This window comes from Stylophora pistillata, chromosome 6 (genome assembly GCF_964205215.1).
Source record: "Stylophora pistillata chromosome 6, jaStyPist1.2, whole genome shotgun sequence".
In the NCBI taxonomy this organism is placed as follows: domain Eukaryota; kingdom Metazoa; phylum Cnidaria; class Anthozoa; order Scleractinia; family Pocilloporidae; genus Stylophora; species Stylophora pistillata.
The window spans coordinates 12,386,514-12,405,641 of record NC_142524.1 but is presented as its reverse complement, the minus strand read 5'-3'; the positions used below and the strand labels follow the sequence as shown (position 1 = coordinate 12,405,641).

The following is a 19,128-nucleotide window of genomic DNA, read 5'->3' as shown; positions in this document are numbered from 1 at the left end:
AGTCAATGTTTTAACTGATCTGGGTTATAAACTGCTAGGTACTCATGGACCGAGTTTGGTCGGAAGCGAAAATATTTGGCTCGAGGACATGAAGTACGAACCGAGCGCTGCGAAATCGTTTCAACTTAATAGGACGCACTTGCATACAAAAGAAGGGCGCGCACTGGACAACTATCAAAAGGTTTTAGAGTAAAAAGTTTTTCTTTTTTTCTTCGAGTCAGAACAAAAACTTCCAATTCTTCGAGAAGCGTAACTCATTCTCCTACTTGTTTTATTCAAGTTGAGGTCCACAATTTCAGTTCGCGTTTTCGGAAAATGCAAAAGAGCTGTGCGAGTACAGGGCATTCACTTTTGTCTTCTGTGGGTTTTCGCATATGGGGCCGGACGGGTTATTCGATAAAAGCTGATATTGGTCATGAAAGAACCACTTGCCTTTCCACTGTAAAATCAGATAGTCTCTTGAGGAAATCAGGCTGAATGCGAAAAAAGTTTTCTTCCAACTGAAGCTATCAAAAAAAGAAAAAAAAATCATCTGAGCTTGAAACAACATAACATAATCCTTGAGGGGATCTGGCTTCTAATTTCTTCTTAAAGCATCAACTACTGAAGCAAACACTGAATCCAGGAGAATAAAGGAGATGATTTATTGTGTGTAAGGAGAATATACATACTGATGTTAGAATGCAAAGGGTTCACTTTAAGAGTTTAGAAGGCTGAGAGGATTGCACAAGTTTCTGAACCAATCGCAAAGCGAAGTAAAGCAAAACCAAAGGGATGTCGGACTACACTCATTTGAAAACTGCTCCAACATTCATTGCTTTGATAAAGTAAGATTCCTGTTTTTCTTCTTTTTCAATCAAGGTGATCCAACGGATAATGCCGGATAGGTAGTCACCACAATCAACAACATCCAAAGTGTTTAAGGGAATTTCAAATCTCTCATATAAGCTAATCTTTGGGTATTTTGAGGACTTATGGCTGGCAACGTTTTATCCAATAAAACAACTCCCTAGGATCGTACCGAGGATTAACCCAAACAAATCTTGCCCAAAAAAATCTCACCTGCAGCTGTTTGTGAGAGGAAGATCTGCTGGTTGGTTCGCCAGCAGAAACTGGTGTTATCTTTTTAACTGGGCCTGAATATAAAAAATAGAGTTAAATGCTTGAATCTTAGCAAAACTGACAGAGACGACCTGTCACTGTATTCAAAGGACGTCCATTGGATATCCTCCTGACTGAACGCAAATTAAAAGCAATATGTATCACAGAAATGTCCTTTTTTACATGCTGGAAAAAAAAAAGGAAAGATTGGAGACCTTTCAATTATCAAATGTGAATTTTTGTTATGCGTAAACCAGACGCGGGAGAAGCGGTGGTTCGCTGGACGCTAGAGAGGTCTGGGTTCGAGAGCCGGCCAGTTCTTGGGTAAAGCACTTTACTCCCAAAGTGTCTCTCTTCCTCCAGGAATGGGCACCAGCGAATTGTCAAGCCTCATGAAATGCTGAGGGGGGCGGGGGTGGGGTGGGAGAACCTTGTGATATGCTTGCATCCCATGGGGGGGGGGGGGAGTAGTAGTAATACTCCCTGTCGCTTCATGCTGTCGAAACAAGGACTTGGCTCGGGTACAAACTTTACCTTTTTAAAACCAGATGCAATGAATTGGTGGATTTCAGGAGTCTTCATAAAATGTGGACAGTGGCTCCATAACAATACGTTAAACATAATGTACCTCTACATTTTATCTATAAATAAACAATATAATCATGATGAAAAAGTAGATCCAATATCTATTGGGAGTACTCGGAGTTCTTTTTTCTCCAAGTATACATGTGTCATTCACTGAATAACATCATTTTTCAAAAATTAATCTGTTCAACAGAAGTTGAAGAACTGCACAGTACCTGACCTTCCAGACATGCCAGCTGCTGCTTCCACCAACACTGTTCTTATTACACCTGCACACGAAGAAAAGTGGCTCGGTTGCGATTGCTTTAAATGTGGTATTTTAACACTTCATTGAAAAGTGCTCCATGGGTTACTTATTACACTACTCTATGGTTACTTATTACAAAATGCAACAGTTACTTCTACTTACTAAGGTAAGGACAGCAAACGTAGAGAATGGCTTGGTCCACAATACCACTGGAGTCCTGGTAAGGCGCGCACAAAGAGAAAAAAAAATGGAAATTACACATTTCAGCAGCTCTATAAATAAGTTCACTTCCACGCAAACGTAAATACCTGAGTTGAATCACTAAAATATACCTTCAAAAAGCAATTTTATGCATCTTAGGACAGAAGAAATCAGGACTATCACTTGAAAATGAAATTTGTGAACTTTTTTTCATCTCCTTGGAAATACGTGATGCATATTTTCTTTCCCTACCAGACTGGGTTTAGCATCTGAATATTTTCTTTCGAGATCATCTTCAATGTAGTTGTTCACATCTGTCAGGCTTTTGAAGAAGAATGTGGCCGGAATGACTGGTATCTACAAAACATAGGTTTGTGAAAAGTCAAATAACATGTACCGTTACCAAATAATACAAAATAATTTTTAGCCTCTTTGAACTTGGAAATCATATACTTTTCATCCGACGCATATTTAATTATCGATAATGAAGTTTTTTAGCAGAAAGTATGTTAAGATGAAAAGACGATCCACTTTGTCCAAGTTTTTACGCTTTTTGATTTAGGTCACGTGACGTATCAAATATGGTAATAGAGAGATCTAGCTTCGTGGTTACGTGAAAAGTGAACGGCAAGACTGACCACGTGACCTCGTTTCCCCGCCATTTTTCAGTTTTTAACGTTTGCCGGTTTCGCTTGGCTGATACTAGGTAAACATAACTTGTATCGCTTCTGCCGTGAACGTAAGGTTTTCTTCACTTTTCCAGTCACAGAGTAGAAGTTAATTGCCGCAAAAAGGGCACCGAAACTTTTCCTTTTTCGTCCTACAAGGGTGCTTTCAAATCCACAGTGACAGGAACTCACACAAAGCTCAAAAGCAGCAAGGTTCACGCTATATTTTATGTGAAACGTGAAAGGGCAACCTGACGTTTGCCGTTTCACGTAAAGATGGTGCATAATCTCTCTGTTATATCAAACAAACTTGACAAACTTTTTGTGCCCACTGGAGTCGAACGGTAGTAAAGGAGGATTTCCTTCGATCTCCTTAGTAGCAAACTCGAGGTTAAGTTTCTCCCCCCTTGATGAGATTTTAATTAAGCAATAACTTGCTCGTCTTAGCAAGTAAGTAAAGGGCAAATGTTGCACTTACTTCAAAAAGCCATCCCAGACATGACATCAAGAGTAACTTGCTATGGTTCAAAACTTTTTTCGAAAACAGAGAAGCACTTTTTCTAAACAGAAGTCAAATAGAATTAATGTAAAAAAAGGAATTAGTTTTGAGTATCCAATTCCCACTTCTGGCCCCAGGCAAACCACTGATCCTATTGGCTAATCACACATACCGATACATTATAACTGCCTCTCTCTGATATATTTTTCTTGATATGTGATTTGCTGATAAGGCAAGCAAAACTCACAACCAAAACGTAATGAGATTGTGTGCAACCTTAACTGACCCTTTCCACTGTAACATCAGTATGCATATTCTCCCTACTGTTCTCTATTCATTTCCTAAGGTGCTGACAAGGAGAATTTGTTTAACACTGTGTCAATCAAAGCTTCCATATCCCCCTGCCAGGCAAACCCCTGTGCTTTTGGGCCAAAATTGTGTTCAACTGCCCTAACTCATGCACCAAATTTGATGGTCACCCTTTTTGTAAATAGCAACCATGACTTTCTACCCATTGACCAGCAATTAATTTTATTATTCACCACTTAAAACCTAGACCTGGTAGACGTTTCTTTACACCTCCATTTTTAAAGATAAAACACTTTTGATTCACTGAAAAGATTTGACACTTCCAGCTCAAATTCCAACCCCTCACTGCCCACAGACAACAAACAAATGTTCGTGGGGGAGGGGGTATTGACTGGCGCACGAGTAAACTACTGTGCACAAACCTGTAAATCCTATAAAGAAAATTGAGGACCACAGAAAAGTAGTCTAGAAGGGGAGCCAAAGGGTCCATCATACTGAGGTACTCTACAGCCCATGGTACTGTGAACACCAGTCTCCCACTGCACCAGGCCTTCTTGAGGTAACTGAGAATGTCAAAGTAAATGGGAATCTAAAAAAAAATATGAAACAAAGAAAACAACATTCAATCAAGAGCCTTGAATTTGAGAATTTGTGTTGGTGAGAGAAGCATCATCAATTAAGCACAGTAACTAGAAATGTATAAATAAATATAAGATTTGAGAATTCCTTGATCAAAATGACCTTTCTTGCTTAACATGTCAATGGGAGCAGTAATGTTATAAAACTGATGTATAATGTGTCACCTCTCAAAGCTAAAAATTTGATAAGCTGACTTACCCTATTCCTTAATTTAAGAGTGTCAGTCACGATTACTTGTGATGAAGTTTCTGTGCCTTGATAAGGCTGGAATAACAAAAACCCAAGAAACTTGGCCAAAATTCTTATTTTCAGTGAACAGCTGGAAAAATCTTGCTTTAGTTCCTAGAAATTAAAGGGAAAAAATCAAAGTAAACATGTGTTTGCAAAGCATATAGGAAAGCTCGTAATTACTTTAATATACCATTACATTGAGCGACAGAAGCCATGGGTAAGGAATGGTGTCAGGGGCGGACCTAGGGGAGAGGTGTAGGGTGTGTGGTTTCCCCCCCTCACCTTAAATAACCAGCAGCTTTCTAATACAACTTCTATAATATAACTATTATAGTTAAGCAAAATCTGTTATATCATTTGCTTTGTATTTTCAGCAGTACAAATTCTGTTATTTCATAATCAAAAGCATTCTCTGTTGTCAGCTTTTAAAATCTATTTGGGTTACTCGCCAGTTATGTCATTCCTTAGTAGTACACCCTCTCCTTAAAATAATCCTGGATCTGCCCCTGGGTTTTGCCATGTCTAGTATGAAAACAAATGTTTTCTCCTTTAAAAATAACATTCAGCAAAGGATGTAACAAACCTGATTTTGAATTGATAATTCTTTGTCACTGCCTTCTTCAATATCTGACAAGGGAAATTCTTTATTGTTGATCTGCAAGAAAAACAAAACGTTATAAAAGATTTGATGACTGGCAATTGTTCCAGTGTAAATTATAACATAACCAAAGTAAAGCGTGCGGTCTGATTGGTCAATTTAGCATCCCTCATTTGCCCATGGGTGTATGCTGCTGACGTGAGCAAATGCAAAGACTATTTTTCCACGCATGCTTGTTTTTTTCTGGTCATGTAAGATTTGTTAAATAAAAGGGAACTCTTTAGCTACAATGTATCAATGTTATGTTAAAAAACAAATGGTAAACACCACAGCATACACCATTGAGTTATGGATGCACTTGGGTTGTTTGCTAAGCACTCAAAAAGCTAGAGTCACTCTCGGCTATCGCCTCGCGCGACTCTTACGCTTCTTTTGTGCTTAGCAACCTCCCGCATGCATCCATAGCTCAATAGTGTAAGCTGTGGTGTTTACCATTTGTTAAGTATGTGGTGGTATACTGTCTTCTGACAATTGGGTCTTCAAAAAGTAAATAAGATGGAAAGATGCCATCAAACAGCAATTCAAGTCAATGGTTAACATTCCTTGACCCACCAAAAAAAACAAACATACCTCAGTTATTTTAACAATCAGTAAGTCTATCAGATGCTGATTAAATGAATGACTGCAACAAAACCAATATGCTGAGTTAGAACCATACCTAAGCTGAAAATTGAATGATTTGTTTCACACCCAGGTATAAAATTCAACATGGAAAAAACAAATATTTAAGAGCAGAAATCAGTCCAGAAATAGTTAAAACTTTAACCCTAGCAATATCACCCCCTGAATCACACGTCAAGGTCAAAAGAATAAAGGAAATATTGAACCATCAAAAGAAGCTTGATTGTTGAACAAATTCCCCTTTATCAATACCTCACAAAATGTATGGAGAACAGTTTGGAGAATATATATGCCAATGTTAGGCTGTAAAGGGTTCAATGAAACATTATTTTTCTTGTGTTACATATTGTACCTGGCTGCAGATTGTATGAACCCCTTGAAGAATTCTTGCACATTACTAAAACTGGGAGCTGGACATGGGCCTCCAGATGATAATGGAGTGATGAATCTTTCTTGAAGCCTGGCAGCACAAGCATGGCAGAATAATATATTCAATAAATTGGTCAGATGAATTTTTTTTAACCTTTTTACTCCCAGAAGTGATTAACATGTAATTTCTCCTTATAATATTCATACATTATCCAGCAAACAGGTATTTAGAAAAATTAATACTTAAACTTATAAGGAAAAAGTTGTTTTCTTGATCTAACACCAAATTTTCATAACTAATAAATTATACATTCAAGGAAAATAATGAGTTGCAGCTAGAGGGGAGAATTAACAACCAGGGTTAATAACCTTCCCTTCAACCCTTTTAGTTAAAAAAATCGATAATGGACCTCAATGATGAAGTATTTGGCAGACTGCTTGGAAAACATGGAGATGACAAGTATAACAGCCTAAGGCTACGAGTACATGATAAAAGGCATTTTTGAGCAGAAATTAAAAGATTGGGCTCAAATTATGGCTTTCTCCTATCCTTTCTAATGCTTTCAAGTAGAAAAAGTTTGATTGCTTACACAACTAAAACTGATAAACATTTCAATTACCTCTGAAATTTTTCTGGATTTGACTTTTGCAAACTGCTGAGCATACTTGATGAACGAAAATCACTTCTACTCCTCTCCTCTTCACACATCTGTGAAAATACAATACTTAGCTCTTATTAACCGATCGGGAGGTCTGCATGGGAGAATCTAGATCGAGGTCACCAGTACAGACTGAACACAGTGAGGTCTGTACCAGCAACCGAGGTCAAGATTCTCTCATACAGACTGACCTAGCTCGGTTAATAAGATGTTTATTATTATATGGCTGTGTCTTTCATGCCAATTTTTTATATTCTTTGTACCTTTTTTTTCCAGACCAGTCTAGATGCCAGTCTAGATGGGAAAATCTAGACCGCTTTCAATATTGATTTCAGCCAATCAAATTTGTGAATTTGGTAGTTCCCAGTCCTTGTGAGACACAACCATATAATAAAGCACAAGAATAAAGCTCATTTCATTAACCGTTTGACCCCTAAGTGTGACTAGCATCTAATTCTTCTTAGAATTGCATCATTGAATAAAATCTCACATTCTGATTGGTTAACAAAGCGAGGTATTTAGCGTGGAATTGTGAGTTGAAAACAAGGCTAAGTGATATTGTTTCGCATCTACGTAAACATAACAATTTTGAGTGATGCTGTTTCCTTTTTTTACTCATTTTTATTCAGTTACGTGATTCAAGGAAAATCCATTACTTCATTAGTGAGTTCCGCATTAAATTGCACTTGAAAACCTATATCGCACTCATCGCGAATTCCTTCGTCAAGTAATGAATTTTCCTGTACAATATCATCCCTGAATCAAACAAAAAGGTTATGAGAATGAAGAAAATGATCAACAGATAAAGGTCTAAACTGTTAAACAAATTCTCCTCATCAGCACTTTAGGAAATGTACGGAGAACAGTATGGAGAATATGCATGCTGATGTTAGAGTGGAAGGGATTCATGGTCCTGAGCAGGGTTCAGTGTCATGGAGAAGAGAAAATGGAAGGAAGAAAAAAAATTAACACAACAAATATCAGCATAAAAGCCATCAGATGTACTTGTTGAAACTGAGAATTCCATTTTTATTTTCAATTGATTACCTGTAGTAATTGAGATTTAAACAGCCTGGCAAAATGGGAATAATTGGCTAGTTCTGGCTTCTGATTCACCAAAGCCCTGCAAGGTTGATTTTAAGATAAAAAAAAGTTCTCAGTCAAACTTAGTACTCAGTGACAGAGGGGCTCTTAAGTTATCTGTAAATAACTAGCACAAGTAAACAGAAAGTATAAAAGTTAGGCATCACCATCTTCACTTCTGAAATTCCAGTAAGGGATTTAACCTTTCAACTCCCATGAGTGACCAAGACAGAACTTCTCCTTACAATATCAATACAATATCAAGCAGATAAGTGATGAGAATAAAGGAAAATATCAATCAGAGATCATTAGTTGATCCAACAGCAAATTCTCCAAACCTGCATCATAAGAATTGTAAAGTACTGTAGACAGTAAGGAGAAATACTAGTGAGATATTGTGAGTGAAAGGGCACCACTTTTAGATAGACACCGGTAATCACCAATAATTATGTTGAATCCTAGCTGTCCAGGGTGATCAAATTGTTCTTTCCCAATACAACTGATGCAATTCCATGAAAACAAGATGAAAGAATTGAGAAACCTATCAAAAAAGTTACGATGTTTGGGTGTTAAAACAAATTCTTGTGGCCAGCCATCAAATTAAGAGATAAGCATCTACTTTCTCCTTACAAAATCACTCCTGAATCAAACCTTAAGCAGAGACCGTGCAGTGGGTGGGGCTGGGACTTTAGCCCCCCCCCCCCCCCACTTTTTGGGCTGATTAAATCACTAATTTTTTTACTCAGAAGTTAGTCTGTTCAGTTAAATTTGGTCAAACGTGAAGGCCAGTTTGTTAGTTGTTGTTTTATAAGAATTGATTAACTTCACTTTTGGCAGTTTTAGATCAATTTCTAGCCATTTCAGAAGACTTTAATTTCAAATTTTCCCCGGGAAGCATGCCTCCTGACCCCCCTAGTTGGCTAACGCATTCACATTAGCCCCCCCACTTGAAAATCCGCTCCGCAGGCCCTGTTCAGGTAATAAGAATAAAGGAAATGATCACCAACTAAAGAAGCTCTTGATTGTTAAACAAATTCTCCTTGTATGCACCTTAGGAAATCTATAGAGAACAGTATGGAAAATGGCATACTGATGTTAAAGTGTAAAGAGTACCTTATCCTGTCTCCCATGTGTTCTTCCATGTTCCATCCTGCTGCCAAGTGTGAATCCTCCCACTCTCGCACAAGCTCATAAAATACATCCCTGAATACAGAACAATTGACTCAGAGACAAAGTTTCATTGACAGCAACGCTTCTTCAGTTGGCGATAATTTCCTTTATTCTCATAATACAATACAACATATAGCTTATATAGCGCAATGCTTCTCAAAGATCCAGCGGCGCTTTACAATAATAGTGATAGAAAAATATCATCAATTAAGAATTAAAGTGAATTAAAAAAAACTAGTGAAAAATCAATGAAAGCAAAAACTACAACTTCCTAAATAAATGGGTTTTAAGTTCATACTTAAGTGTTGTTAAAAGGTCATAATCTTAATCAATGGTTCAGCATTATTACTGTCAGGGGAAATTAGGTTTAGAAATTAGGTTTAGAAATACAGTCAGTTTAAGTCTTGTTGGTCAAAATAATGAGATCTGGTTTTTCCTGAGCAAGGGGCTAACTTAAAGGATGGCAAATTCTTAGCGGTTATAGGCAGTGAGAAGCAGTTAACCCCTGTATCCTAAAAATGGCCCACATCTAATTTCTTCTCACAGTTTTACTGCTTAATCATTCATTACGATCACGAGAATAAAGGAACTGATCACCAAACTAAAAAGCTATGATTGTTAAACAAATTCTCCTTGTAAATACCCAATTAATCGTATAGAGTAGTGTATGGCAAATAGGCTCACTATAGCAGGGTGTAAAGGGTTGCCAGATATTAGCAGGATGTTAATTTACATAAAAACTCAGGAGTCATTTTTAACTGAGCTGTGAAGCAGTTGTAACATCAAACTTTATCAAATAAATCAAAATTGAATAGTTCTACACCACGCACTTTTATTTCTATTGACATTCTTTCAGGTAAAGCAGTTTATCAGTACCTGCTATAAATACTGCTGTCAATAGAGTACAAAAGAAGTTATCCAGAAAGCAACCAAACTTCTGGATAAATTGTCATTAATTCACTGTGCCAAAAGCTTCTGATCAATGGGCACTTCTGTGAAGCAGTTTTAACCAGCTCATTGCCATTGCAAATGGCACTTGTTTTACCAATGTCTTAACTTTGCTGTTTGGGAAGATTTTAAGATTAATTCTTCAACATCAACCTTTAACAAATATATGCAATCACTAGGTAGTGATTTCATTGAAGCATTTTAATTTGTTTGTACCACACATGAGCTGATGTGTGGTAGCCAAATGTGATTCCTTTTAAGAACTGTCTGTTTCCTATTGCCACCCCACTTTCTCTCCCCTTAAATTTGAAAGTACTTAAATCATACTTTAAAAATATTGAAGGGAGAACATCCCTTATGTTGTTCTTGGCTAAATTCCTTTGGAAGTGGGCAGAAGTCCTGTCCCCAAGATGGACCACTCATAGGAATTAACTGTCAGTATTCATAGATAGCAAAGAGACTTAAAATTTGTAATTTTTTCAGCCAGCTTTTAATCAAGATGTGGTGCATACAAATAATGTTTCTCTACAAGTTTACTAATCTTGAAGATTGACCATGACTCCCCACTCTATAAATAAAGAAATCAGATAAAATAATGCAGTGAACAACCAGATCAGTCACCTTATTGAATTACTATTTTGTTAAGGTGCCCTGAAACAACACGAAAGTTCAGTTCTTTTGTTGGAAAACAAATTACTCCAATCACTTTATCATTTCCACTTTTGTGGCCCAGTAGTGGTTGTAGACAGGATTCCAGTGCATTGTAACAAGCAGGATTCAAATTAAATACAGCAAGTCTGAGCAGTTTGCAGTACATCTATAATGGCAATCTTTCTTAATAACTGCGAGTTATTTCAAATATCTTTCATCTACATAATTTGCATGTAAATTGAGTGTAATATGGCAGATTAATACACACATGAAACACATGTGTAATGCTACTATTTTGCTATAATAAATACAATATCATGATGAATATATGCAGGTTAATTATTGACCTGCTAGGTTCAAAATTTCAGGGAGTTCACATGATATCTCTTATTTCTTCTCAAAACACAAATACACTATTACTGACAATATGCCAACAACAAAAACATGGCCATAGATCTGTGGTGCAGATGATTCCACACTAGGATGTGTGGTTGGTCTGGGGCCATCATCCAGTTCATACACACGCCCAAAGAGGGCTGCAGTCAACAATCCCTTAGTCAGCTGCTTCTTGGTTTGGAGATGTGTAACAGGTACACTGTGCTCCCACTCTCCTGGCAGAAGTGATACATCATCAGCCACCACCTGGGGAAAGATATACTGCGTACCAAGTGACCCCCGCAGAGTGAAGGACTTGAAAATAGTGCTTGCATTGTATACTCTCTGCCCACAAGAATTACGCTTTAGTCCCAGACACTTGATCAGGGTACATATTTGCAAATAGTATTGTCCCTCTAAGGTGTGAAGTCCGTCAAAGACACCCAATGCATACATTTCATCAGTGCGTTTCTCAGCCATCTCATAGGTAAGGGAACAACAAACGCTGCTGCCATTGTAACACACTTTCAAGGTGCCTTCAGGTTTCTTCAGCTCTTTGAAAAGAAACAGATCACCGAACAAGTCTGAGTAGAATGAGTCTTCACCAGCACTGACTTCCTGCATCTTTTGGGCATTCACCACTGGGGCACCTGAAGGTCTGTCCCTTGGTGATCTGGGCAAGGTAGCAACGGACAAGGACCCATTGACAGACAAGCTTCTGTAGTACTTTTTAACGCCAGTGGGGGTGAAGAGTCCACTCCCAGTATTTAATACTTCTGGCACGTGGGAGTTTGCTGAAAGGAAGTTAACCTGCATTCCCCGAGCCCATGAACCATGGAATCCAATGGCAGCAAAAAGAGGCAGTACGTCAAACCATGCAGTGGGAAAGACAATATGGTCAACTTTGTGTTTGGTCACTAGTGGTATTGCTGGATCATGAAAGAGTGCATCAAAACAGACAAATGTTCCAAATTTACCAAAGGGTGTCTCAAAGGTAATAAACTCAGGCAAGAGTGGACGATTTACCACTTTCATCTCATTCAAAAAGGGATGCTGCTTGTGATATCTTGCCACAAGTTTGCCTTTGTCGTCAAATACTACATTAGCATTGTACTGGTATCTTCCATCACTGGGGCAATGTTCATCAGCGCTTTTATTGCAGGGCTTAATATCTCCCATATTCACCACAAGGTACATATCATAGGTTTTTGCCAAACAACTAAGGCGGTATTGAATAGGACTAGAGCTGTTTGCCTGTGGATCTTCACAAGCATTCCAATCAGTCGTCTTTGGATCTGGGATGTCTTCTAAAAATGGCTGAAATGAATCTCGAGTGTAGCCAAAGCCTGTCAAGCCATATTCGGGAAAGACAATGATACTTGCATTCTGCAAAAAAGCCAAATGAATATCAAGTTTTAAAGTACTTTTCACCATTCTCCAAACCATTCTTCATGCATTTCCTAAGGTACTGACAAGGTCAATTTGTTTCAAAATCAAGAGCTTCTTTTAGCTATTGATCATTTTTTTTATTCTCATGACCTTAATGTAGGTTTCATGGATAGTATTGTTTGCCATACAAATCTTATAATGTTAGTTCAGAGAATTTGCTATTGAATCAACTAATAATCCCCTTATTGATATTTTTACTGTATACTCTCGCCTCATCTGCTTGATATTGTTTTGATATTGTACAGTGGATTTCTTTCTTGGTCACCACGGCAGTTAAAGGCGGTTGAGTAAGTTGAACTGACTTTAAACCAATGTTTCTCAAAATACTTGCCTACGAAGCTGTGACGAAAAATAAAACTACCAGTACCTGCTGTTTGGCTTTTTTCATCTGGTTCTCATACACATCCATGTTCTTCATAACAATCGCCACAGCTTCCTCCTGGGAGAGGACGTTTGTTCTATTCTTGGCCCTAATAAAGGCATGCTCGTAAACTGCAGCGACAAACTCCGATCCAGTGGAAGGAGTTAAGGCTGTACTTGTCGCCAAAATTGACAGCAGGCACAGGATTTGAAGTAATGGCATTCTTTAATTCGCCTAATAAAGATCTTGCTGTGAAAAAGAATTGTAAAATTATACTGAATAGTTCATAACGTTCTAAAATTTGCTTCGTCACGTTCTTACTATAATTATATCCTATATCTGCTTAAGATGGGCTGTACTGCCCCTTGCAGATCAGACATTTAGATTTACTAGAAAAGTAACGACCGAGTGACATCTGATTTTTTCAGAAATGTTCGCTGCCTTCAGTTGGAGTAGCGAATGGAAAACCCGAGACTCGATCTCTGGGGCTCACGAAGATGAGACCCTTATATCGATCGATTATTCTAAAGCAGAGACTTGAAGCAATTTTAACCGTCACTCAGCTGCATCTCACCGCCGAAGTCTTTCAGATTACGGCAACTCTAAGGAAAAATACGAAACTTCGAGACCGAAAGAAGCGCACTTTATCATAATCGACATTTCTAACGAACAAGGCTTGCAATTTTTCAAGGGACCAATTCGCTACTCCTTCTTTATTAAGCGAAACCCCCAAGATTTCCTCGAGATTCCCTACAAAACAGTCTGCCGAAAGAAAAAAAAGAACCAAAAAAAAAAAAAACACAACAAATAAAACGTGCCCTCCAATGAATGTAGTACAGTAAAGGTGGCATATCTTAGGAAAGCAGCAACATTGTTGGAGGCGGGCTTCAAACGAAACCTCTTTTAAAATCTCAAAATCAAGACAGGTCGCAACATACTGAGGCAAAACCTGCTTGAATATTCCTATACAAAACTGCATTTGCAATAAAATCAATCAGTATTTTACGCCTTACCTTTCTAAAGCAAAAACGTCCCTCGAGGCTCGAGTAGATAAGCTTCTTCGAAAGTTAACGAGAAACAGTAGCTCAACTCTGGAGATCGGAAAATCACTATTGACTATTTGCCAAAATGCCACACAGCTGTTGCAGTAATCACGTGATAAGGAACAATTGCACTTGCGACGAAAAAACAAGTTAGAGTAAATAGAGCTAACTACTTTGACTATGGCACGATACAGAAAAAACAAACTGATTCCAAAAGTTAAGTTTCCTGTCTTATTAGAGCATGCGCATAATTTCACGCGTGAGTAGCGCCCGTAAATTTGTACCAGGGGGCCTAAACCGGAAGGTCTTTCTTGGTACAAATAGTGATTCACTCGAAAAATGGGCTCTGTGAGTTGGATTGGCGGGGGTCTTGTTATTGTATTTTTATTATTTCGAAACAACTTTATCATCTCCTAGGCATGTTATATGTATAACAGCGAAAGAGGTGTCATCAGTGAGTTTAATCTAAGGAACGCATAGAGTTACATACTAACCTCACAAAATATCGTGAAGGGCCGGTTACCTACGCGTAATTCAACCCAAACCGCGCTTTTACGCAAACAGCAGGGCTCAGGCTGTCTCCATATGAGAGAGGGTTTTAGTAAATAAATGACCTTCGACCCTCTTGACACTGTCCACAAAATTAAATGTTCAGATAAAAGGTTCAGCTAGATTCAAGATTGTTTTGGACGCGGTTTTGTTAAACACCGGCTAAACTATACTAAACTTTACCGGCCCAAATAATTTGCCGACGGGTTTCCGTTCTCAGGCCTCGCAAATTCCGGTGATTCCAAGTTGTTATTTTGCAGAGGACAGGTAAGAAATGTACAAAGCTTTAAGACGCACGAGCTGAGCTATTGTTCTCTCCGTGAGAGCAAGCTATCATGGCAGGAGCACATAAAGAACGTTTGTAAGTCATTCAGCAACAAAGTCGCAGTACTGAAGCGGATAAAGTTTTTACCGATACCAACCTTATAAAACATTTATTATAAAACTATTATCCCTAGCGTTTTGTATGGCATTGTAGTCTGGGGGTCTTGTTCTTCAACCTTGACGGATGATATTGATCGAATTCATTTAAGAGCTACTAGAATTATTTACAACCTACCCCATAGCATCCACAGTGATGACATCATGAACGCTCCACACTGGAACTCTATTGTTTCATTTTACATCAGGAGACTTTTAGTTATTACGCACAATATCTATCATGGAAATAGCATCGAGCCTCTAAATGACTTAATAGTGAAATCCGAGACTCCTTATGACTTAAGAAAATCCCTAAAAGTTAAGGTTCATAGACCAAGAACAGAAATGGGAAGATCTTCGTTTAAGCACGGAGCTGCACTATCCTGGAACCTCCTTCCCGAAGACATGAAGAACTGTTCAAACTTAACTTAACTTCCTTCAAGAGAAAACTCAGGGAAAATAAGAGAATTCTGAAATCTATCAGTTTTGCTAAAGCCTTCTGCAGCGTTTCCTACAAATCTGTTGACTTTAAATACTTTTAACATTTACTCCGTATTGTTATTAATATTTATTTCTTTTAATTGTCATTATTTACATACCATTTTCGGTCTATTCACTAATTAGGTATTTATTAATTGATAGTTTAATTGATGCAGGTCCACATCAGGACATAATGTCTTGCCTATCCCTCAACCTGCTTTATTAAATAAACTATGATGATGATGATGACTATGATGATGTGAGATCTCATCTTTCGCTTCGTCCCCGTTGTCGTCGTGTGGTTTGCTTATAATAGGGTCTCTTTTAAAGTAGTCTTTGTGGAGAGCTGGTTAAGATATATGATTCCACTTGAAAACAAACAAATTGAAAATGGGCTATTTCGTCCATAATATATGGACCACAATATAAGAGTAATGTTCTTTTTAACCTCTAACGTGACGATTAGAAAATAAGCTGGACTTCAAGAATAGCTCCTCACTTGGAATATCAAGAAAATGAAGGTCAATACGGTTGTTTACCTTTGTTTTCTGAAGTTGTGGAAAGCTCTGTCAGTTGGAAAATTCTGTTTATTGTCTCGTTCAACACTGAACGGTACTCCACCCAGGGGAGATTTGATAAAGCTTACCTCTGACACCTAAAAAAAGAGGCTTGCGATAATAATGCCGAACTCACAATACTGGCGATTCATCTTGTAGCAAATACATCATGGTTGACTTAGCGTCAAGGTTACTCTCAAGAATCAATTCCAGTTATGCTGTGAAAAAAAAACCTTTGAAGACTAATCCTGGATTTTCCTTCACAAGCTTTAGGATCCCAGACTTTTGACTCAGTAAAGTGACAACAGTTACATTTAAGCTACCACCATCATTACTGTTTCTCTATTTTTAAAGCTGTAAGTGTACATGACGATTTTTATTTTACAAACCTTGGGAGGAATAACATATTTCATGATCTTTAATTCCTATGAAATTTACTTTTATTGTTACCACTGCAGGGCTGTGGTCTAGTAGCGCCCGGTGGCCCCTGGAACCTTACTTTTGCTCTTGGGCGACTCAAGAATCTTAGTTTTTTCATAAGAAAGCATATACTGGGCACCCTGGATTTCACAGTTTCAGAACACTGGGCTACCTTCAATTCTTCTTAGAGCACAGCCATGTTCTGTTATGATCATCATTATCATGTAAGAAAATATGTACACCTGTAAATGTAAATCTTTAACTCATTTCATCGCCTCATTCCTCTTGTAAAAAATAAAAAGATGGTAAACTTTTAAACAAAACAAAATGGTTCCCACCTTTTTAACTGAGTAGGTTTTGTACTGTTGGAGAAATGTCTCTTTAAGACTTGGTGAAAAATCTGCAATCTACCAACATTAGAAAGAATAAAGCCCTGTATAAATATAGATGTCTGTCTGTCTGTCTAGAAAGAATAAAGCCCTGCAATGAAGGACTCTCTCCAATCATGTAACTCTTGCAAGTACATAAAATAACAACTAAACAAGCTACATTCAGACTTCCTCAGATTGACAAACTTGAGTGCTTATGAATACTACATGTAATCATGGATGGAACAACAGTCCCTTAAAGAAAACATTGGAATTTAAATTTACAAAGACAGGCCCACTATGAGATAGCCATGTTTATAAAATCATTTAGCCAGAGCCAATAGCAAAGGTACTATTATAAAAAAACTCTGAGTGCTCAAAATCCTTTATCCTGGAAATCTTGAATGCCAAGCTCCAAAGGGCTCTTACAGAGGAGAAGTTAGCAAGCTGCCTGAGTAAAATGTTTATGACCTGTGTCACATGGGCTTTGCTACAGCACAGCCCTGAAGTCCTTTGTCTTAAAATCCACCAAAAAACTGTAAACAGTACCTTTTCTTTTTTTCCTGTACCTTTTGATACTCAATCTGATTTGTATTCAAATATACAAACCAGTTAATTGTGTGGCATATCTAAAAATGTATTTAAAAGAAAGCAATTCCCATCACATACCCGTGGATTATCAGCCAACAAACGTAGAGTTTCCTTGTCCAACAGAAGTACTAATCTGTAAAATGTAAGTCAAACATGAGGCAAAGAAAAACAAAAAAATAAACATGGATGAGATTTCAAGATGAGGAAAATAATTGTGTTGTAAAAGGCGTCCAACATACCCCTTAATCTCTTCCAGCACAGTGACAGCAAAGTAAGTGCAATTATGTATTGTATCCAGAATATTTTGATCATCTGCATTATTACCTAACAAGGGTAAAATTAATGATTAGCCATCAATGAAAGTAAAATCTAAGCAAGATTTTCCATATTTTTCTTGTTACCCAAAACAGCTTTACCTTGAATCTCCAGAGAAGATATTCAGAAAAGGTAAATTTATCATAAAATTTCCCCAAAGGGGGATGGTGGGGGGGAGGGAGGCTTGGGTAAATTTTTGTTGGTGGGGGAAGGTGGGGGGGAGAGGAGGGGAGGCTCAGGTAAATTTTTGTTGGCTATGTGCCACTGGCTTCTCAGAACCCATTTTCTTCATTGGAGTCTTTTCTGTGGCCAATCTTAGTCACTTTTGGGCAAATATAATTTTTGCCAACCCAACTTTATTAATTACTGTTTATGTATCTACCTTACTTTAAAATCCCCACTAACCAGAATTTTCTTACTTTCAAACTCCTGAAAATGCATGACCCCATTCTAGTTATGCAATTGAAAATGTAACCCATTAATAATAGTAAATCTAGTCATGAAAATGTGACCCCATCCAGCCACCCATTCCTATTAGCTCAAGTACCCCCCCTTAACCCTGGGAAATTTCATCACCTTAACCCATTCACGTCCAGTGCGCCCGTATGCGCCCATGGGGACCCACACCCTTTCTACGCCCTGTGACGTCATCAATTTTAACTCTGGAGCACGAATTCGAGCATGTACTTAAACGGGTTGAAAATATCTTGCAGACGATACCAGAATGAGCGCAATTGAGTGGAGGAGATTGGAGAAATAGCCAAAAAACCGTGTCACTTGGACTGGAAAATCTGCACGAAGATCGTGTTTCACTACCCACCTACCTTTCCGAGCATGTGCTTTGAAAATAATGAGTAGTTTCTGAAAAATCTCTACACCAAAATGAAGCCTACTCAATTTCCAGCAAGTGAGGAGAAACTTTAGGCAAGGAGAGGGGAAAAAAAGGGCAGGAGAAAGAGAGAAAAGTAGAAGTTGTAAGTGGGGCGTGACTTTTCAACCCAAAAACTATGTCGAAATTTTGCTCTCTGCGTGTGCCTGAGATTTTCAGGCCGCCATTTTGCATTTGGATCGAAAGGCCGTTGAGTGCACGAGCTGTCAAGTGGTTTTTGGTAAGTTAGAGCTTTTAAAACCCCAACAGTGACCCGAAATCTGCTGGACTAGCTTCAAAACACAGTTTTCCACAAAAGCTGCGGCCATTAATGGGTTAATATTGACTGCTCCCTAATGTGTTGATATCATTTATCCCACCCCTTCCATAGATGGGATTCCCCTGACAAAGTGCCATGACAATAATCCACTGAAATCTGTTTTTTGCAACAGAAATTTCATGCCTTGAAATAGTTTTTACTGGTATGAAATCACATTACAAATCAATTGAATGAAGTTCATATCTACAACAATGTTGTATATATTTATAGTAATAAATGTTGTTACCATGATTGTCTTCATGCCTTGATTCAGGAGCAATGCCTCTTGCAGTCAACAGTTGTATCACAAAATATACTTCTGCTGTAACATTAGGAACCAAGTTTTCTACATGATAAAAAAAGACAAAATCACA

General features: G+C 38.0%; 2 protein-coding genes across 3 annotated transcripts in view; both read right to left on the bottom strand.

Moving 5' to 3' along the window:
* LOC111336714 (codanin-1) overlaps positions 1 to 19,128 on the bottom strand; it is a 44,563-nt gene that overhangs the window by 10,639 nt on the left and 14,796 nt on the right. For both annotated transcript variants that reach the window (XM_088726091.1, XM_088726092.1), the window contains exons 4-22: positions 19,002 to 19,100; positions 17,492 to 17,576; positions 17,331 to 17,385; positions 16,632 to 16,700; positions 15,856 to 15,971; positions 8,984 to 9,073; positions 7,835 to 7,910; positions 6,749 to 6,837; positions 6,112 to 6,219; positions 5,709 to 5,760; positions 5,064 to 5,135; positions 4,448 to 4,591; positions 4,033 to 4,199; positions 3,281 to 3,362; positions 2,387 to 2,491; positions 2,096 to 2,150; positions 1,902 to 1,955; positions 1,063 to 1,136; positions 433 to 506 (exon numbers count right to left, since the gene is read on the bottom strand). In XM_088726091.1, coding sequence (XP_088582217.1) covers positions 433 to 506; positions 1,063 to 1,136; positions 1,902 to 1,955; positions 2,096 to 2,150; positions 2,387 to 2,491; positions 3,281 to 3,362; positions 4,033 to 4,199; positions 4,448 to 4,591; positions 5,064 to 5,135; positions 5,709 to 5,760; positions 6,112 to 6,219; positions 6,749 to 6,837; positions 7,835 to 7,910; positions 8,984 to 9,073; positions 15,856 to 15,971; positions 16,632 to 16,700; positions 17,331 to 17,385; positions 17,492 to 17,576; positions 19,002 to 19,100 — 1,666 coding nt within the window. The remainder of the gene's footprint in view (positions 1 to 432; positions 507 to 1,062; positions 1,137 to 1,901; positions 1,956 to 2,095; positions 2,151 to 2,386; positions 2,492 to 3,280; positions 3,363 to 4,032; positions 4,200 to 4,447; positions 4,592 to 5,063; positions 5,136 to 5,708; positions 5,761 to 6,111; positions 6,220 to 6,748; positions 6,838 to 7,834; positions 7,911 to 8,983; positions 9,074 to 15,855; positions 15,972 to 16,631; positions 16,701 to 17,330; positions 17,386 to 17,491; positions 17,577 to 19,001; positions 19,101 to 19,128) is intronic.
* Positions 10,790 to 13,977, bottom strand: LOC148728291 (pantetheinase-like). Its single transcript, XM_088726093.1, has 3 exons — positions 13,838 to 13,977; positions 12,831 to 13,073; positions 10,790 to 12,400 (listed from the first exon to the last, which is right to left on the bottom strand). The coding sequence occupies exons 2-3, from the start codon at positions 13,044 to 13,046 to the stop codon at positions 11,027 to 11,029; spliced, it is 1,590 nt and encodes a 529-aa protein (XP_088582219.1). The 5' UTR covers positions 13,047 to 13,073; positions 13,838 to 13,977; the 3' UTR covers positions 10,790 to 11,026.

What these genes read in the sequence shown, in the direction of transcription:
- LOC148728291 (XM_088726093.1), bottom strand. Translation starts at nt 13,046, where the DNA reads ATGCCATTACTTCAAATCCTGTGCCTGCTGTCAATTTTGGCGACAAGT. An exon ending in TGAAAAAAGCCAAACAGCAG is followed by an intron (nt 12,401 to 12,830) that starts GTACTGGTAGTT and finishes GCTTTTTTGCAG; the next exon opens with AATGCAAGTATCATTGTCTT.